This window comes from Carassius gibelio, chromosome B14 (genome assembly GCF_023724105.1).
Source record: "Carassius gibelio isolate Cgi1373 ecotype wild population from Czech Republic chromosome B14, carGib1.2-hapl.c, whole genome shotgun sequence".
In the NCBI taxonomy this organism is placed as follows: domain Eukaryota; kingdom Metazoa; phylum Chordata; class Actinopteri; order Cypriniformes; family Cyprinidae; genus Carassius; species Carassius gibelio.
Genome location: NC_068409.1, coordinates 23,284,155 through 23,306,196, shown reverse-complemented (window position 1 = coordinate 23,306,196; position 22,042 = coordinate 23,284,155). Strand labels below are relative to the sequence as shown.

General features: G+C 36.2%; 1 protein-coding gene and 1 long non-coding RNA gene across 3 annotated transcripts; one reads left to right on the top strand and one right to left on the bottom strand.

The window, feature by feature from the left end:
* Window positions 1-242: 242 nt before the first annotated feature.
* LOC127971863 (gamma-aminobutyric acid receptor subunit pi-like) lies at window positions 243-12,478 on the bottom strand. Of its 2 annotated transcripts, none has more exons than XM_052575128.1 (10): window positions 11,469-12,478; window positions 3,773-3,856; window positions 3,576-3,688; window positions 3,412-3,479; window positions 3,104-3,321; window positions 2,907-2,989; window positions 2,657-2,794; window positions 1,434-1,586; window positions 1,148-1,341; window positions 243-1,061 (listed from the first exon to the last, which is right to left on the bottom strand). In XM_052575128.1, exons 2-10 carry the CDS (start codon window positions 3,823-3,825, stop codon window positions 744-746), a joined length of 1,338 nt encoding a protein of 445 aa, XP_052431088.1. In that variant the 5' UTR covers window positions 3,826-3,856; window positions 11,469-12,478; the 3' UTR covers window positions 243-743. The 2 variants fall into 2 exon arrangements, with proteins under 2 accessions (XP_052431088.1, XP_052431089.1); XM_052575129.1 differs by lacking the exon at window positions 11,469-12,478 and adding an exon at window positions 6,237-6,415.
* Window positions 1,184-3,076, top strand: LOC127971867 (uncharacterized). Its single transcript, XR_008156943.1, has 3 exons — window positions 1,184-1,322; window positions 1,442-1,611; window positions 2,946-3,076. It is a non-coding gene; the product is annotated as an uncharacterized LOC127971867 (long non-coding RNA).
* Window positions 12,479-22,042: the final 9,564 nt, after the last annotated feature.

Sequence of the window (22,042 nt, the reverse complement as noted above, 5' to 3'; positions counted from 1 at the left end):
AACCCGAAGAAGAAAGCCAAATCTCCAAATGTATTACTTAAAATGGGTGGGTGGATCCATGGATGAGTAGATTGGGCGATTATGATTGGGTGATTAAGTAGTCAGATGTTTCATTACTACTGTACCATCATAACAATTTGATTGAAAATGTACTGTAAACACTATTGTTACATATTAGCTTAGGTGATTATTAGTGGCAGAATTTATTATATATATAATCTTGCATAATCACATACGTTTTTTTTTTCATTCCTTTTTTAATTTTAAAACTTTATTCACAGGCTTGAATTATATTTGACAATGTGGAATCAGATTGTGGACCCCACTATACAGTCATACATGCATACACTGACCATTAATGTTTTTATTTAATGCCATTTATTATGGTCAGTGCTTGTGGAGTTTACAGCAACCCTACAGCGCATTACGTTTAACTAGCAAAACAAAGCAAGGAGTAAAACTAAACAGGTAACGCATTGAACCCTTCAGTAAATCAGTAATGTGAAGGCAATTGCGAACAGCGTCCTCCTATGTGTCCTGCTGCAGATGAGTCTGTATGGTGATTTGTTTGTGTCCAAATAATCTTCACTTTTATTATTGTGTAAACACTTGCAAGTCCAGCTCCTTTTATACTGCACTATTTAACTGCATTGATGGGTAATTGATCAAGTCTTTTCACTTACACAGTCATCTGTGTAATACTTTGTTCATTAATGGAGATGGGAGGTAAAGTTATTTATCCATCAGAATAAAAGGTAGTAGAGCCAGTAGAAAATATTGACAAGGAAAAATACCATGGGGAAAAACACACGTGCACGTCTGTCAATGTTGTTAGGATTCTCGACACTCATTATTGATGCTGCGCGGCGAGACATCTGCTTTACGGAGGACAAACCGCACCCCTTCTCTTTCTTCTTGTCTGTGGCTTCATTCCCTTCACATGTCACAGATTGCTCAGGCGTCTCCTGCTGAGCGGATTCTTTTGTCTGCATCTTTTTGGGTGACGCTGAATTTGCCAAATGAGTTGTACCATTTGACTCCTCGAATTCTTTGAGTAGTTCCTGTGAAAATTGAATGTAAAAATGAAAAAAATATAATAGGTTGCAAAAATGTGTCATTTTTTAACCACTATCCAGAGGTTTCTCACCCTTTGCACATCTAAAATGGTCTGGTGCTGCATGGTGCAGAAATGAGCACAGGCATATTCCAGCAGAGCTCCAAAGATGAAGGTGAAACAGATGCCGAGATAGACGTCGATGGCCTTAATGAAGCAGTTGGCATTGGGAAGTGAGGTCCTGGCACCCATCATTAGTGTGGTCATGGTAAGAACAGTGGTCACCCCTGTCAAGTAAATGGATTTGACAGAGAATATTTAGTTTATTTCATCAAGAAATGTTTTGTAGCATATGTTTTAAGCTCTTGGAATCACTGACCGATGCAGGTGCGAGCTGGAACGGAGGACTGACTGATCCAGAAAGACACCCATGACAGAACCACCAGCAATGTTGAGGGCACATATGTCTCCAAAATGAAGAACAATACATTTCTACGTAAAGAGAAGTGCAGAACTAGCTTCGGATAAAAACCTGCAACAGATCCAGAATATTGCAGGTGATTCACTGTGGAAAAAAAAGCTTGCAATTTTCACAAAAAGTAAAAGAATGCTACATTAAAAATGAATAGTTAATTGATTAACTGTAAGATATCTTATCACAAACAATGAACATTGTAAATGGTTTACAAATGGCATTTTCAAATGAAAAAGTAAAAAAATATATATATATCCCCTGAATGACACATATATATTATTTAAATAGTTTTGTTTCTTCTCATTTTGTTATCAGTAATGTACATTAAAGTGTTTTTTGTTATGTGTATGTTTAGTTGCTTTCCGTTTTACCACCTGTATTATCATGTGGTTTTTAGGACATTATAATTGGTAACTGTAGTAATTATTAGTTATTATTAGTAGTAATTATTAGTTATTATTATAATATATATTATTATTATTATTATTATATTAGTAATATTAACATTATATCACTTTAAAATGTGTGATAATACGTTGTAAAATATTCAGGTACCAACATGGCATCTTGTATTAGCTGATTGTCAGCGTATGTTAGTTGTTTTTTTTTACTGTAAATTTAACAGATTTTTTTATACACTGTAGACAGCCATTTCTAGCAGCACTAGCAATACCAAAGTTATAAATTTGAGTACTAGGAAATATATGCAATGAGTAAATCTACAGTGCGACCAAAACGTTGTATAAATTTTAGTACATAAAAAAAACAACAGCAACAACAACACAGATGATTAAACCAAGTAGCATCTGCAGAAGAAAAAAAATGCTATCCAATTGTTTGTTTTCTCATTCTAAACCTTAAATCTCTTCTTGTGGGATAGTGGTGCTTGTGCTATTTTCTTTGAAATATAATTTGGATGATCTTGGTAAAACATAAGTGCCCAAGTTCTTTTTGGGGGGGATTTTGTAAACCATGATTGCACTGTAAGCTGCTTAGAAGTAAGAAGTCTGCCGAATGCATAAATATAAATGTAGAATGTGGCTGAAATATCAAAACTGAGAATAATTTTTAATAAAATAAAATGTAAAAATTACCAGAACATTCACGATAAAATGTGATGCTTTTACCTGTTTCGTACACAGCTTTAGATATGGTTGTGTAGTAGCTCTCCACACTGTACTGAGCCAGACGCAGTGTATCTAACCCCTTCACTGAGTCATTCCCTCGGGTCCAGTAAAACACCACATCCTGTAAATTATAGCCCCCTGAACATGCATGCACACACAAACAGGTTTAAGGGTCTTTACAGCCTGCTCTCAAATAATCAATAAAAGAAATTAAGTGAAAACCATATGCATTTGTTTTGAAAATGCTTACAGCTTTCTAATTGCAATGTACACTCCTGTCTATCCATAGGATACTTGGTGAGATCCATGTTGCAGGCGATGGTTGCTGTAATGCTGTGGAGGAAAAGAGGAATATTGATTGAACCATTTCAGGGGGAAGGTTCCCCAGATGCACATACATCTGCCCGGAGCACCTGTTCAGCCTTTAAATTCAGAGTCAGTGTTTACCGAAGAGCATAGAGCACAGTGCCGTTGCTGAAGATCCGGATCAAACGGTTCTCCACAGTTACATCATGGAGGAAAGAACGCTTAGAATCAGGGATGAACGTATCAGGGATCCACAGCAAAGAAACCAGTCGCCCATCCAGACTCAGACTTTCATTTCCAGGGAATATCAGGCGAGAATCTCGCCATCGTTGTCTTAGGAAGATAGTGGCTGTGTAGTCCTGAAAGTGCATGAACAAAATTGATCAGAATCTTATTGATCTGTTGCCTGAAGCTTCTTATCAAAGTAAGTTTATACATTTAAATAGTACCATGTTAATCTCAGAGATGGCATCAATGCTGGCAATATCCAAACTCATTCCGATTTCAACAGGCCCCTCTGTGGAAGCAAAGAAATGTGTTTTTATTATTAGGATTTAATTATTTAATTGACGGCACGTGTTTTAATTCTCCATCAATTTTTAATTAGCCTCACGGTTAAAGTTTGGCCTTAGGTATCGATTGTAGCCTTTCATCAGCCTCTGTATGGTGGGCTGCAGTTGCGAATCATTCCACTCGGCGTAATGATTCCCATAAAATCCTCTTTCACTGGGAGACAGGGAGAGATGTTAACAATGTGACTGTCCGGAGATTGTTAGTGTCAGTGCGTCAGATGTTTATCTCTTTACTCACCCGTTTGTAATAAACAGAAATAGACTCATCCAGAACAGAAGATAGAGCAGCATTCTGTGATAATGTGATACAGATGAGCAGGGGCTGTGAAGAGGATTTAAGAAAACAATTGTGTTAAAATCATCCCCATCAAGGACGGAATATGGCCCTATGACACCCTGGGAACCAGCTGCTCTGATGGTCCTACGTATCTTGGCATCCCACACTATACAAATTAGAGAATAAGATTTTGTAATTTTGCCTTTTTATTCTACATTTTCCTGTTGAAATTTCTTAGACTTATAGATTTATTTCTGATAATTGAGACTTTTTGTCAAGATTATTCCTGGAAAACTGAGGGCTGCAGCTTTAGATTATCATTTAGTTTAAAACCTGTTAACTGTCACTCACGTTTTTGAAGATAGACTTGAATGTGCATGATACAAACCTAAATTTTTATAATTCATGACTGAAAACATTTTGTAACATGATTTTGATGTACCATTTACATGGTAATGCAATGTCTGATTTTAAAATGGGTTTTGAAGGATGAATTTTGAGATTTTATGTTTTCAAGTGATATATAACTTCTTATGATTTCTAAAATGTGCTAGAGAAAAAGGCAAGGAGGAAGTCTTTTTTTTAAACAAAGGTCAAAGCTCCTTTTGTAATGTAGATTTCTGAGGGTTGCACTCTTGTCATAAATTCGTCTATTACTTTTCCTACATAATTTTTAACAAAAAATATTGGTAAAATATATATTTGGAAGTCTTAGACCTTTCCAACGATATATAGTTTGTCAAGATTAGATTAGATTTGATTGTAAAATAGTATAGTCAACGTAGGCGTCCCGTATACGGGACGGGGTGACATTTAACAGGTTAAGTGATAGTTTACCCAAAAATGAACATTCTATCATGTTACTCACACCTGTATAATTCTTTTTTCTTCTGTTGAACATAAAAGAAATTTGTTGGTTGGTAGAATTTAAAAAAAATAAATACAGTCATTGGGCACCAGAAAATTTTTGGTTGCTCACATTCTTCAAAATATCTTATTTTATGTTCAGCAGAAGAAAGAAAGTCAAACAGGTTGGAACAATTTGAGGATTAGTAAATAATGACAGAATATTAATTTTTGGATAAACTATCACTGTGTGGCTGATGATAAAACTGAGTGATACAAAAATTGATGCAGGGTTCGACACTGGGTTCCTGCTGTTTTCATGATTAAATCATTTTTCTATTGCCTTTTTGGTCATTTTTGATTACTAGATAATAATAATAATATAACAATTTGCTAAACAAATAAATATTAATATGAAAAAAATGTTTCTATTTTAGAATTGTCATGACTTTTCCAGCCCTGGTAAACACAATTTAAAAATTCTTTGATATTACCAGATTTTAAGTGATCGTGGGATCCCTGTCTGCAGTACCTTTTTGCAGTATCAATACAAAAATCTCTCTCTCTCTTTCCACCTACACTGTTGAATGCCATTAACATTGTTAATTGAGCACATTAAAGCACTCTTAGTCTAATATTAATTGCATTGTTTCCAGGTGTCTCTCAGCTCAAGGTGCTAGGGCAGTGGTACTTGTTAACCCTCCTAAGTGACTATAAACCATGCAAAAACCATCCCAGGACTTTACCACAAGATGGCAGCGGTCCTTTCTGCCCGCACGCAACTGCACCACCAACAGCTTTTCATTTATGTACCATTTTATTTAATGCACAACTTTCCAGTCACTCTTTCTCTTTACTTTAAGCTTATGAAGCTGATTGCCTTGCCTCAAGACACACCACCAATTACCACTGCAGTTATTGTCATGGGACATGAACAAGAAGCAGTCCGTAATGAAAGGTGCTGGACCATTTTACCACAGATCGGCCCCCACCAACCATTTCTCTCTCTCTTTCTCTCTGTTTCCCTTTATTCTAAGACTCTAACTCACTCCCCCTCTTTTTCTCAATGGATTCTTGTAGATTAGAGCAATCTTTCAAAATGTCAGTGCACTTCTATCTCTAAAACAGACCTATTGCAACCTGAGGTGTTAGAGAGTATAAACCTTGAGATGATCATTTAGTGATTTTTGCAATTTCACATACATATTTTTAACCACACACACACACACACACACACACACACACACACACACATATATATATATATATATATATATATATATATATATATATATTAATTTTTTTTAACAAGCTCTAACTATTGCATTAATTTAAAAATGCATATTAACTGCCAGAATTTCCAGTTCAAGTGCTATCACATTTATTCTCTAGAATGTAAATAGTGTTTCATCTTCTTGTAGTCATGTCATTCATCGCATCATTGCCACTACACATTCTTTCTTATTTCCATCTTCCCATTCTTTAATTATTCCTCTCCTCCTCCACCACCCCCTCCCTCCATCCATCATCTGTCCCCATCTCTGTCATGCCGCATGAATATCACAATGACAGCAGTTACCTGTGGAGATCACTCGTCCTGGTCTCTTTCTCTCTTAGTGTTCCAGCTAAATGTATCCAGGTGTTCTCAACCCTTTTCTTTGTATCCTGTTTTTCTTGAGTCTCCTATGTCTTAATTAAATATCTTATTGTATCTTGCTCTCTCAGCACGCAGTGTGTTTCCTTCATCCAAGCATTGCTTCCTTCACACTCATCACTTGACTGGCTCAGAGAATAACCCCTCTCTGCATCCCCATTGCCCCAGCCTCCCCCCAGTGACTCTCTCTCTCTCTCTCTCTCTCTCTCTCTCTCTCTCTCTCCCTCTCCCTCTCTCTCTCTCTATCTCTCCCTCTCCCTCTCTCTCTCTTGTATGTTCATGTGCACAGCTGTGTCAGATGCCTCTCATGGCACCTGTAGTTTTATTGATGAATCTCTCTCATTACTCGGTTCGCTATAAATCAATGTCATTAACAGTCTCGTGTGGCTTGTGACATGCTGCATTCTTCCAATCTCTCTCTCTCTTCTTCTCTCTCAATTGTCCCCTTCCAGTTTCAACCTCAATGCTGATTTGCTCTTCCTTGTAAATTGATATCACATTTTGCATTGACGTCTTTCATCTCTTTTGTTTGCCGTATCCCTGTCATTTTTGTCACACCTGTTACTTTTTGAATTTTCTGTGAGATGATCTATGTCATTCTATTTCCCCTTTTCTCCTTTCTGTGTCTTTCTCTTGTCACTCTATTTTCTCCCCATCTTTTCATCCTGCTTATCCATATGATCTTTTAGGGTTCCTTGGGGAGAGTGTTTGTCATTCCACAACAGGGATTTTCACTGCTTTTTCTACCACCAACTCTTGGCCTATACAGAACTTTTGCAACAGAAAGCTGTTCCACAAATTTGAATGCAAATAATTCACAATGATTCACACTCCCCATGCACCTTGTGTGTGCATTGGCTATTTATATGTGAACTGCCCACAGCAGAAAAAAATTAAATGGTCTGTCCAGGTTAAATTTTAAATATATGCTACATTTATGTACTAAACAGTGTTGCATTATGAAATATATTTTTCAAACTGACAATAAATTGACTTTCAAATTATGTACCTTTCAAATGGCAAATTAATTGTTAATTGTGTCACACCACGGTCTGTTCAGCAGAGGGAAACCTAGAGCACAAGACCTTCCACAACTTCCTCCTGATTTCCTGTTAATGATTAGCTAAATGATATCACCTGTGCCTGGCTTGTTAGTGTTTGTGTGTGGGCATATATAAGACCTGCATTTATTTGTATCTTTGCTCAGTCTTGAAGTTCTTTTGTTCAGACAGATCCTTTGGCCCTATGTTTTGGAGTTCTTTGAGAGACTTTTTACTCAGAACTTTGACCAGCTTATTTGTAGGCTTTACTTAGTTTTTTTGGACCTTTTTGCCTTGTGGATCTGTACTTTCTTCAGCCATGCTTCAGAAGTTAGCTTTCATGTTTATTCAAGAAAGACACTAAGTAAAGACAGTTTGTTTTTCTCCAATCCTGACTTTTGTGGTTCTCTGCAAATTGGGTCTACACTGCTCTGTGGTGTAGTGGCTAGAACATTGGGCTACCTGCAACACATTCTGGGTTCTAGCCCCGGTTGTTACAAATTGGTTAATTGCAATGTTTTTATATTAAAATTTGAATACCATGAATTCGGATGCAGTTTTTCACCTACTATATAGCCTTTAAAGCTGTTTCTTAGTAGGTTGCATTTTTTGCCGCAAATGTGTACAGAAAAAAAAAGAGAACAAGGAAATCAACAGATTCCATCTGGGCTTGGTTATGGCTTCATTATCACAATTCATACACAAACTGACAGTCACCACTTATAAGCTACTACTAAATATTGTAGAAACTTAATTTTCTGTAAAGTTGCTTCGTAATGATTTGTATTGTAAAAAGCGCTATACAAATAAACTTGAATTTAATTGAATTATATTAAAGACAGCAGTCTTTTTTTCTTTGTCCACTGTCTCATTGATTTTTGTTCTGCAGTTTTCCATTTATTCTTTTGTCAAATGGAAAGCTGCCAGAGAGGGGCAGTGGACCTGCTTTAATCATTCCCCTGCGGATTGACTGGCTCTCTATAATTGAAGCGGACTCCTCTCAGCATCCTCAGGCTTTAAGCCCACACAACATTGTAAACAGAGGCGCAAGATTCAAACCGATGGCTAAATGAATGTTTGACAGCACAGAGACACAAAGGTGATGCATCAGTAAGCTCAATTATATAACCTCTGTTCTCTGGCACTAGGGAAGCCTGGTTTCCTTCTTGGATTAATATTTATCTTCTGGTGCAAATCAGAAGGAAGACCTTTTCAAATGACGCCTCCACAGCTTCGAAACCTACACTGATGGCCATTGTTTTTGTGAGGTCTGTTTAAGAAGCTCCTAGCCTCTGCTAGCTTATTTGCAAAGATAATAGCACTTAGCTCCAAGAGGCACCAGGAGCACCCTAGATGAAGGAATTGCCTGTCATCCTCCCCTTTAGACATCAGGCTCTGACTGGTGATCTACCGAGTGCCAGCAGAAAAGCTTAGACCAGCTTGTTGTCTGAGCCAGTGACTTATGCCTGAATTGAACTGAGAGCTGGAGAGGTTTATTGTAGAAAATCAGTAGACCTCCACCAATCATCTCAGCATGTGAATAGCTATTTCCTCCATCCTTCGTTCTCATCACAATCCACTTGATAGATTGTCAACACTGCTGCTTCTTTTTTTCCCTCCTCTACTGCTCGTTTCAGGTTGTCTTTAATCCATGTTACCTTCATCTGTCCTCTTCCCATTTTTGCTAAGACCTTCACATGCTGCCCTGTCTTGTAATTGTCTCCTCTCTGTCTGCTTTAGTAGATCACTCTAGACACTTTTTTAATTACAGATCTGTGTGGCAGTGCAGCTCATACATTGAAATGTCTTCATATGTGACTCATGACCTCATTTGTCATCACATGACTTAGATAAATGCACCAGCTTTCCATTTACATGCAGGTTACTATTATATTTCAGCTCAGCCAGCCTGAGTACTTGCACAGTTCTTTCTATTTTCATAATTTATACTGCCCTGCACTGATCTAAGACCCAAAAATGTTACAGCCTGATGTCATAATTTTTTTTAAAGGGCCAGTTCACTCAAAAATCTGTAATTTACTTATTTTTACCCCATTTCGTTCCAAATGTGTATGACTTATTTTCTTCTTCAAAACAAAAAGAATGGTGGAAACCAAACAGTTCTAATGATTATTAGCTTACATTAAATAAAATACTAAGACATTTTCTTTTATTTTCCACAGAGGAAAGAAAGCCACAGTTTTGGAAAAACGGGGTGAGAAAATTATAAAACAAATACATTGTATTTTCTAGTTCTTAAAAAAAAAAAAAAAAAAAAAAGAAAGAAAAAAACACCTCTACAGTATATACTGATGCTTTTTAAAGAACCCAGAAACCAATATTCTGATCTTCAAAACCTATAATAAAACATTGGGTTGATTTAATCTTAAAAAAACCTTATAGCCAGCTCACGTACAGTATTGTTCAAAATAATAGCAGTACAATGTGACTAACCAGAATAATCAAGGTTTTTCGTATATTTTTTATTGCTACGTGGCAAACAAGTTACCAGTAGGTTCAGTAGATTTACAGAAAACAAATGAGACCCAGCATTCATGATATGCACGCTCTTAAGGCTGTGCAATTGGGCAATTAGTTGAAAGGGGTGTGTTCAAAAAAATAGCAGTGTGGCATTCAATCACTGAGGTCATCAATTTTGTGAAGAAACAGGTGTGAATCAGGTGGCCCCTATTTAAGGATGAAGCCAACACTTGTTGAACATGCATTTGAAAGCTGAGGAAAATGGGTCGTTCAAGACATTGTTCAGAAGAACAGCGTACTTTGATTAAAAAGTTGATTAGAGAGGGGAAAACCTATAAAGAGGTGCAAAAAATGATAGGCTGTTCAGCTAAAATGATCTCCAATGCCTTAAAATGGAGAGCAAAACCAGAGAGACGTGGAAGAAAACGGAAGACAACCATCAAAATGGATAGAAGAATAACCAGAATGGCAAAGGCTCAGCCAATGATCACCTCCAGGATGATCAAAGACAGTCTGGAGTTACCTGTAAGTACTGTGACAGTTAGAAGACGTCTGTGTGAAGCTAATCTATTTTCAAGAATCCCCCGCAAAGTCCCTCTGTTAAAAAAAAGGTATGTGCAGAAGAGGTTACAATTTGCCAAAGAACACATAAACTGGCCTAAAGAGAAATGGAGGAACATTTTGTGGACTGATGAGAGTAAAATTGTTCTTTTTGGGTCCAAGGGCCACAGGCAGTTTGTGAGACGACCCCCAAACTCTGAATTCAAGCCACAGTACACAGTGAAGACAGTGAAGCATGGAGGTGCAAGCATCATGATATGGGCATGTTTCTCCTACTATGGTGTTGGGCCTATTTATCGCATACCAGGGATCATGGATCAGTTTGCATATGTTAAAATACTTGAAGAGGTCATGTTGCCCTATGCTGAAGAGGACATGCCCTTGAAATGGTTGTTTCAACAAGACAATGACCCAAAACACACTAGTAAACGGGCAAAGTCTTGGTTCCAAACCAACAAAATTAATGTTATGGAGTGGCCAGCCCAATCTCCAGACCTTAATCCAATTGAGAACTTGTGGGGTGATATCAAAAATGCTGTTTCTGAAGCAAAACCAAGAAATGTGAATGAATTGTGGAATGTTGTTAAAGAATCATGGAGTGGAATAACAGCTGAGAGGTGCCACAAGTTGGTTGACTCCATGCCACACAGATGTCAAGCAGTTTTAAAAAACTGTGGTCATACAACTAAATATTAGTTTAGTGATTCACAGGATTGCTAAATCCCAGAAAAAAAAAATGTTTGTACAAAATAGTTTTGAGTTTGTACAGTCAAAGGTAGACACTGCTATTTTTTTGAACACACCCCTTTCAACTAATTGCCCAATTGCACAGCCTTAAGAGCGTGCATATCATGAATGCTGGGTCTTGTTTGTTTTCTGACAATCTACTGAACCTACTGGTAACTTGTTTGCCACGTAGCAATAAAAATATACTAAAAACCTTGATTATTCTGGTTAGTCACATTGTACTGCTATTATTTTGAACAATACTGTAACATGCGAAATGCTTCTTTTTAAAAATCCTAAGAACCATTATTTTAGCTTTCTGTCTTCATGCAAAATTTGCTGTACTCACCTTTTTTGTTTCTCAGCTCAGTCTTGAGTCCGGTTGTGAATGGTAAAGGTGTGCTGGTTGTGAGGATGTGCAGATTCTGTGCCTGTCTCCCTCTCTCTATGTTCTCACTCTCTCTCTCTCTTTCTCTATTTTTTATTACTCTGTCGCTCTCATTTACCCTCTTGCAGGCAGGCAGGATGTACTCCAGTTTTCTGCGAGGAAAGAAAGAGTTTCTTGTCTGAATGCCAATCGTAGGGATGATGTGGATGAGCACATGGCATTAGCACAACTTGGTCTATGCCACACTCGACCCTGTGGGCACAGAACCAAAAAAGAGTTTATAGGATATAATATATATAGGATAATATATATATGATAACATTCAGATCATCAGCTGTTGTGTGACATTTTTGACCATTTTATCTTATGATCTGCAGTGTTTCAAAAGCAAAAAGAAATCAAATATGATAATCTAGGGGTTAGTAATCTGCTTACATCCACTGGAATTTCGTCAGAACAGACTCCTAAGAGATGGCTGCTAAAAGTGGTGAAGAAGGGTGAGCAATTTAGTAAATATTTTATATTTAGATGTCAATTTCAATTAAGCTCCTGACTCTTTTCTTTCCTTTCATAACAGGCAACACACATCCTGAATAAATAAACAATGGACTGGAATCAGCGCCTCCCAGGGTGACCAAAGACCTGAACTGACCAATCAGGATTCATCGGGGAAGATGATGAAGAAACCACTCCCACATCCACCTTCAGTGACCAGAGGCAAGTGGGATTTTGCATCAGCGTAAACAAACAACCTCTTCTCTTCTTAATATTCATCTATGGATATGTCTATTTTAATTTCCCCTGAGAGGTTTTATCCATTATCTTTTCCTTCTCTTTACTCACATAATTTTTTATTGTCTGCATTAAAGAAAACAGTTGGCTGAAGCATTTGCTGAAAGACTGTCAATGTCATAGTTCCTTTGAAAGCAAGTAATGCAAAAAGGAAAAGGAATTTGCTTATGGAGAGAATTAAATAAAACATTGGTAAACAAAGAGTTGAGGAAATGAGGGCTGTGGGATTTCAGTAGCAGTGCGCTGAAAATGTTTGTGTTGTGAAGCAGCTGGAATAGAATGAGTGCAGCAGAGCTCTTGTGCACACTATTGACACATTCATTAGTGCTGCATAGGAGATGCATGCACAGTATGCCTACTTTATTTCTCTCTCCAGTGAACAATTTAATTGGCCAACACAGAGAAAAGTTTACATTTCAGTACATGCATGTGAACTGCAATTTTTTCCTCCTATTAGCAATACAATTTTAATATACAGAGAGATAAATATACATTTGCATTGGAAGCCCATTATAAAGCAAAACATTACATAAAAAAACGTTTACCACAAAACAAAAAAAAACATTTATTTCTGTGTATGTATATTTATATACATACACAGAAATACATTAATGATGCCCTTTGTATATAGTTTATGTATTTATGTACTTTATAATAGGTGTTTTCTGTCCTTTGTTTTTCCTTCTAAATCACTTAATTAAATACTCATCAACTCAAATATGTGTTTATAATTGGTTTGGGTATTTTATTTATTTATTTTTTTTTTATGCAGTGCTGCCACCTGCATACTAATGACCCCCCCCCCCCCCCCCCCACCACCACTACCACAAATTATCAAGCACACCAGCTTCATTTATTTGTTTTTCTGTATTCTCCACACAAACTAGCTGATTCCTATCAGCTCACTGGAGTAACAATCACATTTTTATTAGATGTGCATGTTTGTTGTCATTCGTCATTATAAACCTTTAAATACTGATGCATTTTTTACTTAGGTTTTACTGTATATACGCAGCTACTGTATGATAAATTAGAGATTAGTGATTATATAAAGTAATAATGTAAGCTATAATATTACAGTGATATTAGTTGCTGTGTATGGAAATCACCTTTTTTCTAGAGTTAATTTGTATCATTGTAAGTCACATTACATATCTAATGTAAATCATTATCATAAATGTAATGAGGTAAGAAGGCTCAGAGACTGCCCTGTAGCATGAATCTACACACCATTTATTTCCATTTGAAAGTCCTTTTCAGGCCCACTGTGGAGGCGTGTTGGTATATGCTGATGAATGCTGTATGTGCGGGCCACATCTTACCTTGGGCTAAGTAAGTGCACTAGAGTGAGGATACCAGCCTGATCAGCATGCATCAGTGCGTACATGCTTCTGGACTCATGACTTTGTTGGATAATTTAAAGGTCAACTGCATGGGTGAAGACGTTACATGTAAAAAGGTGTCTTTAATAAGTGTAAAATTATATTTCCATCGATATGTTCTAAATTTTTTTTGTTGCTATATTTAGATTATTATATGTAGTAAAAGCAATAAATGGTTAGTATTTTCCCATTCAGATGGGTTTCACACAGTGTGTTAAATAGCAAATTAGAATGGATAAGATTTTTTTAAATGTAGCTCTCTCTTAGTCAATAAGTTAGACTTTCTCCTGGTGGCTTGATAGGTTAATTTAATTTAAATTCCTGCAAAGAGGTTTAAATCCCAGATCTACAAACACAGTATGGTCCATTGAATCGGAATATCATTAGTTTTTTTCCAAAGAATATTGATTACACAAAAATCATTCTGTAATTTCTTTAGCATTTAGATTTTATTTATACATTTTTTTATGTGCTTGTCAGAGCCAAGATTCAAGGGTTGTGATCAACTATTTGAGGGAACGGCTATACAATAACAAGAGTATAATTGTACGTTGTTTAGATAGTGCTAGAGAATATGTCACAATATTAGATTTTTCACACCATGGTTACTGTGGCTAAAATAATTCACATAATCTATAGAAACATTTGGGAATCAGCCAAATTAATTTTTACTTTGTCTATTTAGTTTTTCTATTTACCCAATGAAAATAAAGATACTAATAAACATAGGGCACATGCATTTTCCCTTCTTCTTCAGGTCACAGTCTTCTCTGAAGCTCCCTATAAAATTAGTTATAACCCTAGCTATGTCTCTTTGCCACTTTGCCAAACACATTTGAATTACACTGCACTGTTTAACCACTAGGGGGAGCAGTAGATATACAACCAGAACATCACACTGACTGCTTTGTGTCTCACTGCAAACCATCTGCAGTGACCAGATCCGATGATTAGATGAATATCAGGGTTTCAAGTCCCAACATCAACCATAAGCCTGACACTCAAGGATGTGGTGAGGCATCTGTGGGACATTGTATTTGCTTATTAAACATCTCAGCTGTTAGCTGTTGAAACTAATAAATAACAGCCATCATGTTTGAAACCAGCAGCCAGCAGAGTTGGGGCCAAATGCCTCATAACACTCAAGGAGTTTTGTTTTTTTGTCATGTTGACATGTCAAATATTTTAGGGGGAAATAACACAGAACAGTCCATTACACTAAAGTGTTTGTTGTCTCTCAACACTATTTTCACTAAATATTCTATATAAGCCCTGGTACATGCCAGTTCATTTAGAGCACTGTGCTCTCCAGATATACAGAGGCTAGTATCATCTGGAACAATCCAAAAGGATGAATGCAATCATGTTGGGATGGAATTTGACTTTGGACCTGGACCTAGACATGGAATAATTGTTTTCTTCTGTTGACATTTGTCTTCCTCTTGATGTACATTTTGTTGAGTGCACTCAATGGATCATGGCTTCTCTCTCCTGTCATATGGACTCCTTTTCCTTTAAGGACCAAGAAGATGAAAATCGTACCTTTCCTTGGCATGTGTTTTTTTTTAAAGGCTATTGTTTAGTTTTTCCTCTGATTTAGTCAGTGTTTGGATAATATGGATTGCTTTTCATTCTTAGAATGATTGTCTGGATAAATTCGTGGAAAAGCGATTGAGTTTGAGTCAGAGTAGTTGAACTGAATTAAATATGTAAACTAATGTAAGTAAATAATGGTAAATGTTTCAAAATTGTGTCTTTTATTTTTTTATTAAATACATTAATAAAATACTTGTTCTGTGTTTTTACAAAACTATAGCATGTTCTAATCTTTAGATGTTGTAATATTTTAAATAGAATTCTTTGTGTGTGTGTGTGTGTGTGAGAGAGAGAGAGAGAGAGAGAGAACAAATAATAAATGAGTATTTATTTGGGATTCAAACTTAATCTGTTCAAAAGTACGTTAATGTGACTTTGTAGGAGAAGCTTAGCTGTGTGACAATAATTCAAGGTCAGCCTCTTTATCCTTTGTCTCCTAACATGCGTCTGAAGTGTGTAAGACTATTTACACACAACAATAACCTGGAACTGGATGGTCTTTCTTCTGCCTGATTCAGTGAATCAGAGTTTCACCTCTCTGCCTGACATCTTGGCGGTGAGTTTACTAAACATTGCTAATCATTCAATACTGTTTAGCTAATAACAGTGCAGCGCGTGGTTACTGTTTTAGTTTTGGCATTGTGTGCATTGCCCTTTTGGGGTTGGGGGTTAGTCTCATTCAATGTTCCCCATTTAAAAAAAAATTAACACTGAAAAATCAACAGCCTTACAGCTTGAAGCTTATCAGTTCTGTCATCACCTTTTGACAGTTCGATTTCAGTTCATCGGCCCCTTCTTTTGGAACATGTCATAGTCTTGATGGATCTGTTCATGTCTGTTTAGAGTTTACTCTGTCAACACTGCACAGAACCAGCTGGAATGCACCCGACATAACCCCCTCCCACACTAACACTGCAAAGTAATACTATGAATTTTACCCTATTTTTTTTGTTGTTCTAAGGATTCATCATGGCTTATGAATGAATAAGCATATTTGGTTCAGTCTGGATTGAACTAAATCCTAAGGCTTACAGTGACAACCCTTACAAAAGTTTATACCATAGATTCATTCTAATATGTTTATTTGGTGCTCAAAGAAAAACAAACTGTAAAAACAGTCATGCAGTTATTTGAAATAGATATCTTGTGTAACATTATTAGTGTTTCTGCTGTCACTTTTAATCAATCCTTAAAAAAAAAAAAATCATTTATTTCCGATGAGTCATACTTGTATAAAACATTTAAATCTTACAACACAATACATGTCAAGTCACCTTAATTTATATAGCGCTTTTAACAATATACAGTAGATTGTAACAAAGCAACTGAACCGCATTAAATAGGAAAATAGTGTGTCAATAAAGCAAAAATGCAGTTCTTCATTGAATTCAATGATGTCATCATCCAGCTCAGTTCAGTTTAAATAGTATCTGTGCAATCAAGTCAGCGAAATTGCTGGAAATTAAGTGTCCCCTACTAAGCAAGCCAGAGGCGACAGCGGCAAGGGACCAAAACTCCATCGGTGACAGAATGGAGAGAAAACCTTGGGAGAAACCAGGCACAGTCGGGGGGCAGTACTCCTCTGGCCAGACGAAACCAGCAGTTCAATTCCAAGCTGCAGCAAAGTCAGACTGTGCAGAGGACTCATCTGTTTCCTGTGGTCTTTTCTGGGTGGCTGTCTAGAAGACAAGTTCTTGACTGTGGATCTGTCTCTGGGACTCAACTAGTTATCCGAGTCTCCGCTGACATTCAGGACTGTAGAGGTCCTCTCTAGGTGCTATTCCACTATCTGGGCTGGATCTGGGTGACTGCAGTGACCATCTGATCTGGATACAGACTGAATCTGGTGGCTATGGTGACCTCGGAATAAGAGAGAAACAGCCTAATATTAGTGTAGATACCATTCTTCTAACGATGTAGCAAGTACACTGCTCCGGGTGTGGGTTCATGGTGTGTGTGTGTTCACTGTTGTGTGTGTGCACTTTGGATGGGTTAGATACAGAGCACAAATTCTGATTATGGGTTTCCATACTTGGATGTATGTCACGTCACTTTCACTTTTACTTTCACATCGTGTGCTATGGGAAGCGTTCCCGGTTTCAATTTTCCTAATTAAAGCAGCCTAAAAATCAGTTAACGGATTTGAATATTAGAAATGTGTTAGTGTGTTATGTGTTAACCAGGTTAAAGAGGTGGGTCTTTAATCTAGATTTAAACTGACAGAGTGTGTCTGCCTCCCGGACAATGTTAGGTAGGTTATTCCAGAGTTTGGGCGGTAAATAGGAAAAGGAGAGTTTTGAGAATGCAGTGGACATGAAGGACTATAGTGCAACAAGAGCTCATTCAAATATTCAGTTGCTAAACCATTCAGGGCTTTATAAGTAATAACCAAGATTTTAAAAACTATACAGTGTTTGATAGGGAGCCAGTGCTGTGTTGACAGAACTGGGCTTATATGGTCATACCTCCTGGTTCTAGTAAGAACTCTATTTTGGACAAGCTGGAGTTTGTTTATTAAGTGTGCAGAAAAACCACCCAATAAAGCGTTTGAATAATCTAACCTTGAGGTCATGAACGCATGAATTAACATTTCTGCATTTGACATTGAGAGCATAGGTTGTAATTTAGATATATTTTTGAGTTGGAAAAATGCAGTTTTACAAATGCTAGGAAAGATTGCTATCAAATATCAAATATAAGTATTGACATAGCAGCCATCAGGTTTTAGTGTTCTAGGTTATTACATGCAGAGATTTTAGGTCCTATAATTAACACAGCAGTTTTTTTTTTTTTTTTCAGAATTTAGCAGTAAGAAATTACTCCTCATCCACGTTTTTATATCAACTGCGCTTTCTGTTAATTTTTCAAATTGGTTTGTTTCTCTGGGCCACAAAGAAATATTGAGCTGAGTATCATCAGCATTACAGTGAAAGCATACACCGTGCTTCCTGATGAAATCTCTCAAGGGTAACATGTAATGCGTGAAAAGTAACGGCCCTAGTACTGAGCCTTGAGGTACTCCATACTGTACTTGTGATTGATATGATACCTCTTCATTCACTACAATGAATTGATGGCGGTCAGATAAGTATGATTTGAACCATGGTAATGCACTTCCATTAATGTCAGCAAAATTTTCTGGTCTATTCAAGAAAATTTTGTTGTCAATAGTGTCAAACACAGCAATAAGATCGAGCACTAATAGAAAGATACAACCACGATCAGATGATAAGAGCGGGTCATTTGTAACTCTAAGGAGAGCAGTCTCAGTACTATGATACGGTCTAAATCCTGACTGGAAATCTTCACAGATACCATTTTTCTCTAAGAAGGAATATAATTGTGAGGATACTACCTTTTCTAGTATCTTGGACAGAAAAGGAAAATTCAAGATTGGTCTGTAATTAACTAGTTCTTTGGGGTCTAGCTGTGGTTTTTTGATGAGAGGCTAACAGCAAGTTTGAAGGTTTTGGGGACATATCCTAATGACAATGAGGAATTAATAATAGTCAGAAAAGGATCTATGACTTTTGGAAGCCCCTCTTTTATCATGTATGTATCACAAATGTGGGAGGGACCATATGAATCTTAGCTTTCTAACTTTTTTTTTTTTTTTTTTGCAAAAATTATTTAAATGTTGGATAATTTAAATAACAGTAAATGTCAGACCCTCTGCCGCACTGTGGACTAGTTGGCTACCACTGGATAACTATATTCATGTCCTGATTCTTAATATTTAAAGGGAATATGTTCTAAAAACATGATGTTGAAAATTGATAGGACTGTTTTTTTTTTTTTTTTTTTTTTTAGATATAATTATTGTTTATCTAAGCTAATTAAAAAGACATGTCAGGACAACTTGTACTTTTCTTGGAAGTCAGTGAAGGGCCCCACTACCAACTGTTATTGGCTGATAGAATGTCAAAATCTTTCCTGGAATACAGAAGCAGCCTCTCAAACACATTGTTTTGGCAGATTCCGTTTGAAGGACAGGTGTGTGCCACACAACAGGCAGCAGGTGTAAAAGAAGATTTATAGATTTTAATCACATTATACTGTTGAGAAATAATTCTGCCCCAAGGCTACAGGAAAGAGTGTGGTTGATGAGTGGATATTGAGTGTAGATCTAGTGAAATACATCAACAGAAAGCAAATTAGTCAAACACAAATGTACATTTGTGAAAATCAGTGATTACTGACCTGTTGCTGTAACAAATCAGAGGCAATGTGCACCTATGTGAAACGGACTGTTGTCTTTGTACACTTTTATTTATTTATTTATTTTTTTTGCTTTGTTTCATTAATTGTGGTCTCATCGGTCTGCCTATATCCTTTTGTAATGAAGGATTTTTCTGTATGGCTGTAGACAAATCAGAAACAAACAACAACAAAAGTGTCTTTCTTAAATCCTTTGAATGAATTTTCCTTTTTTTTATATCAAATAACTAATCAGCTTACTGTGAAAGATATGAGAAGGCAGCTTAAAAATAATATTCAAATCAGAGGTACATATCACGGGGCAGACATTTTTCATTTGTAAATTGCTTTGTATCAGCCAAACTAATATATATAAATGAAGACAGCTGACTGCAGCCACAAAATAATTAATATATATATTAAAGCCTAATCAGAACGACATTCTACAGACTTTAATTTATATGTTAAGGTGTATTTTGATTTCCAGAGAGACATCAGTAATTTTAAACTCCTTTCTGAGTGGAAAACATCATACCGTCTCCATACAGATAAGCCAAAAAGAAACCCCGGAGCATTTCCAAATGGTAAAATAAGCAGTTGGTAATTTGCATCATTACATCAGTGAGAGGGTGTAGAGTTTTCAACCAAAAGCCAGCTTTACTTAAATTTGCTTTATTGTTAGGTTTTGTAAGACTGTGTGTTCCTTGTTTTTCTTTTGGCACATTTAAAACAGACAGTACAAAGTGGAACATGTTCTTCTTCCCTACTTTCACCTGCCACTGCTGGTCGACTGGCATGGAAATGTATACGATATGCCACGGAATCTATGCACTGCTGCATAAAAACAGTAGCAAAATAAGCAGGGATATATGTCATATGCAAATATACCATTAGCAGAATGCATACCTTTCTGTTACAATAACTTTCATTTGCTGCTGTTAATATGCGTGTGAATAATGTTTATCTTTCTCTTTTGTTTTTTTTTCAAAGAAACATTTATGGTTCACAGGCCAACAGAAATGATCAGAACTAATCTCATGGATGAATGCAATAGTGCAAATGATTCTTTGGTGTGCTGAATAATTGCTTGTGTTTTGCATGTTACATTAACAAAGGAATGGCCTTAGTAATAAATCCACATATTCCGTACTATATCAATTTCTTCATCTGAAGAGGAAATTCCCTTGGGCAAGCATTTGCTTGAGGGCACATTCTCTACAATCATTTGAAGCTTGTGCTCGCAAACATGAAACAGAATGTAGGGACAAAAATCATGGAACCCAGATTTGGTTAATTCTTAAAAAATGGAATTCCGTGATCTCCTGGGGTGTGTTGTGAGCTGTTATGCAAAACAGTTGTTATATGATCTGAGCTGAGGTCTCCATGGTAAACTTCTACCTGCTTAAAGATTCCCTTAAGTCAGTAAAGACTGTCAGAAACAAGCATGAATTCTTTTCTTTTCTTTTTTTTCTGACAGGATAACTGATTTACTGATACAACATGTCTGTTGGTGACCTTAACCACTTGGTGAAAGTTGCCAAACAAAGTTCTCCATCATGTAGACATTTTATGCCTTTTTAAATTGATATCTTTAAAGTACAAACACACATGCTTACACACACCACTTCTGCTCTAGAAAATGCTCCGGGCCATAGACTCCAGTAACAAAATTGAGTGTCAAGAAACTGTTCAATTTGTAATTTGTTTTCAATTTTATTTGATTATATATCGTTCATGTTCTCTTATGTTAAACATGCATTGCAATCATCTACAAAGAGAGTATTTGTACACTTAAGCAACACTAACACACATAAATTGTATTAAACCCAGGAAGTTTAATTAGAGGCATATTACAATTTCTTTACTTAATTTAATTTTTTATTTAATCTTCAAGAAACTGCTAAAATTACATCTCTTCAATTTACACTTGACCCTTGAACAGAATCACATTTTTTTTTTAAATAAAATAAAAATGACCCTCTAACACTAGCATTCTCTATTTGTTTTCTGTTCCATCTGCTTGTTTTCTTTTTAAGTATTATTTAAAAAACTAAATGTGTACTGCATTGTACTAACCGAGACTTTTCACAGCATTTACAGATTATTACTCTTTTGTTGGTTTTGATTACTGTTGTCCTCAATTGTAAATCGCTTTGGATATAAGTCTCTGCTTAATGCCTAAATGTAAATACTGTATCTGTGACCAAATATTTTTAAATTAATAATTGAAAAAGGAAATTAAGGTCGTTACAGTTTTATCTCAATACCAAAATACATGTACATTTTCACTGCTGTTTTCTATACCATGATCAAAATGGCATGACAAAAAAATATCGAACACACTCCTTTTAACAAGTTACGTTTTTATTTAATTATTTACAAATAAAAATGTATTTAAATTATTATAAATTTTTATTAAAGCATACAGTCTTTAAAAAAAATCTAATATATAATAATTGTTTTTTAAAAGATCAAATAAAAAGTCAGTAATAAGTGATAAAATCCACAAATCTATTTCGACATATTATCCGTTGCGATCTCTATCACTATGTCAATCTCTATCACTAT